Genomic DNA, 2,654 nt, shown 5'->3' with positions numbered 1-2,654 from the left:
CTCCCTTCTACGTTTTTCTTTTCTAAAAATTCATTATTCACACTTTTAATACCATTTTTTTTTTGTTATTTATTAAACACCATACATTTTATTAAGTTAATTGTTATGTGTTATTTTTCCTATTTTTAATAAAAAATTCTTTTTATTCAACTCATAATTGTTGCTAATCTTTTTTCATTGAAGTATAAGAATATTAAACTGGTTAAAAGAAAGTAATTCAAACATATGAACCTATTATAATTGTGTTTATGAAAAATAGAGAATTCAAAGAAATAACTTATTTATTAATCACTTTTATCTTGAATTAAATTAAAACAAATTACTCACTCATTAAAATTTGTTATAAACAGTTTTTTATCTTTTTTATGTAGAAAAAGACAAAAACTGTTAAGTTTTAAGTGGAGTTAATACTTACTTGCTTTATTTGATGTTATACTAATATTTTTTTTCTTTAGTAAAACAATGTCTTCTTTTAACTCTTTTTGGTTGAGTTATTAAATGAAAAATATGTCACTAATAATAATTGTATGTTTAAGTAATGTTATATTTTCATTATTCCATGAATTATTTATTACAGATAAATAAACAATATTTAATTCTTTTTTTTGTTTTATAATGAGAGTTGGTAATGTTGTATTTAAGATGAGATGAACTATCACTTCTTTGCTTTATGTTTTATGTTAATACAATAGTTTATATCTAACACATTATCATTTATTTCATTAAAGTAATAATTCTCTTGAATTATTTAATAAATGTTATTGAATTACATTTAAACAAAGAGGATTTTTATGTTAGTAGTTTATTCAATTTTAAATAAAATCTATACTTTTTATAATTCTTGAATAACAAAGTCTACGTTATTAAATTAATTTAGTTATTTTAATATTAAAAAAATTACACTAATTGAATAAAAATCATCAATAAAAAGCAATCATCTCTCATTCATTGTGGTACTTATTATTTCTCTTCAGTGAATTTTGAAGTGCCAAAAGCATCAGTAATTTCTTTGAGAATATTACTAATTTGTTTTGAGTTAATAATCATAATAGAAATAAAGTCTTTTACCTTTCCTGGTAATGTCCATCTATCCTTAGAAGATACAGAAACAACAACACCAGCTTCTGCAAATTTTGAATAGATTTGATTTTCCATTAATAAATATTCTAATTCATCAGAGACATGAATTTTCTTTTTTCTTCTAATTACTGTCTGTTCTTCATCATCATTATTTCCATCATCTTCATCAAGACCTTTAACACACGATGCAGCAATGACATAATAATTAACTGGTTGAGTGATATGATGTTCGGTATCATAAATACCAATTTCTTCATAAATGGTATTATGTAATAATGAATTCAAATCAGATGGACAATTTACCATTCTCTCATTAACAATTAACATTCTTCTTCCTGCTTCACCACTTAATACTTTCTGAACAAAATCAAGTTTTTCTTGGTTATATTGTTTGAATGCATTAATAGTGTATTTACAAAAGTCATCATAAATTCCATCAACTTTTAATGACTCAAAGTCTACTGGAATAGCAAGACCATAAGTATCATTATCACTATTCTTAATAACTGACCCTATTTCTGTTTTGATTAAAATATCAGTCAATGTCCTCAAATTAATTCCAGTGTACTTTAAAGGACTGTGTAATAAGAAATTCTTAATTTCTAAATAATCATTTTCACTTTGATTTTCTAAAAAGATGTCTACATTAATTTCTTCCATTGCATCATCTCCTTCATCTGTTTCTACAGGAACAAATGTATTTTCTTCTAATTCTTCTTCTTCCATTGCATTACGTGCTCTTCTCTTCATTTTCTTATTTATCTCTTTTTTTATTTTAGGGTTTTTATGACAAAATTTTAAAATAAAACGTTTTTGTTTTTTGAATTTTATATTTTTTTTGTACTTTTTTTTCAATTTCTTCATTTCTTATTGTTTTAAAGTGTTTTTTGGTATATATGAGATAGAACCTAATTTAAGAGCAAGAATAAATGATAATTCAATAGAAAAAACAATCAATTGAAATTTTGATTATAGTATTTATTATATTATAATTTAGTTCGAGAAGAGAAGAATGTGAAATATCTTTTGTTATACTTCACAAAAAAAACATCACCAACTTAAAATATAAAATGATCCTCTTACAAAGAGAATACATATATTTCATTGTTTTTGTTATTGTTCTTCAACTATCTGGTATTTATCTTTATGGAACTGGGTTTTTAATCACATCAGTTCAATCACAAAAGAAAAGTCAATGTAATGATCCTATAATGACAAATACACTTTATGCACAATCTCACCCTCCGGAATTATGTTGGACAACTCCTTTATTCAAGAAAACAGCTTTGTATCTTGTTGATGCTCTTAGATTTGATTTTGCTTTTTCTACTGACTATCCTCCTTTGTTTGAGAATATCACTGACCCTAATAACTTTAGACTCTACCATAATAATATGGATGTTTTCAATTCTTTAGAAAATCAATATCCTTCTCGTTCGTCAAAATATCATTTCATTCCTGACCCACCTACTACAACTGCACAACGTGTTAAAGCAATGACAACTGGTGGTGTTCCAGCTTTTATTGAAATATCTACCATGTTCAATAATCCTGCTGTTGTTGAAGATTCATTA

At 24.7% G+C, this 2,654-nt stretch overlaps 2 protein-coding genes across 2 annotated transcripts; one reads left to right on the top strand and one right to left on the bottom strand.

Annotated features, from left to right (window-relative positions):
* Nucleotides 1–960: 960 nt before the first annotated feature.
* On the bottom strand, nucleotides 961–1,830 carry ENU1_143150 (hypothetical protein; the record flags this gene model as incomplete). Its single annotated transcript, XM_008860388.1, has 1 exon — nucleotides 961–1,830. The coding sequence occupies one exon, from the start codon at nucleotides 1,828–1,830 to the stop codon at nucleotides 961–963; it is 870 nt and encodes a 289-aa protein (XP_008858610.1).
* Nucleotides 1,831–2,150: 320 nt separating this feature from the next.
* On the top strand, nucleotides 2,151–2,639 carry ENU1_143140 (phosphatidylinositol-glycan biosynthesis class O protein, putative; the record flags this gene model as incomplete). The annotated part of the gene is made up of 1 exon (XM_008860387.1): nucleotides 2,151–2,639. A coding segment is annotated over one exon (489 nt), but the record flags the coding sequence as incomplete, so codon positions are not given.
* Nucleotides 2,640–2,654: the final 15 nt, after the last annotated feature.

The sequence above is a fragment of the Entamoeba nuttalli genome (genome assembly GCF_000257125.1).
Source record: "Entamoeba nuttalli P19 unplaced genomic scaffold asmbl_5940, whole genome shotgun sequence".
Classification (NCBI taxonomy): domain Eukaryota; phylum Evosea; order Mastigamoebida; family Endamoebidae; genus Entamoeba; species Entamoeba nuttalli.
The sequence above is the reverse complement of the archived record's forward strand: the minus strand, read 5'-3'. Positions and strand labels throughout refer to the sequence as shown.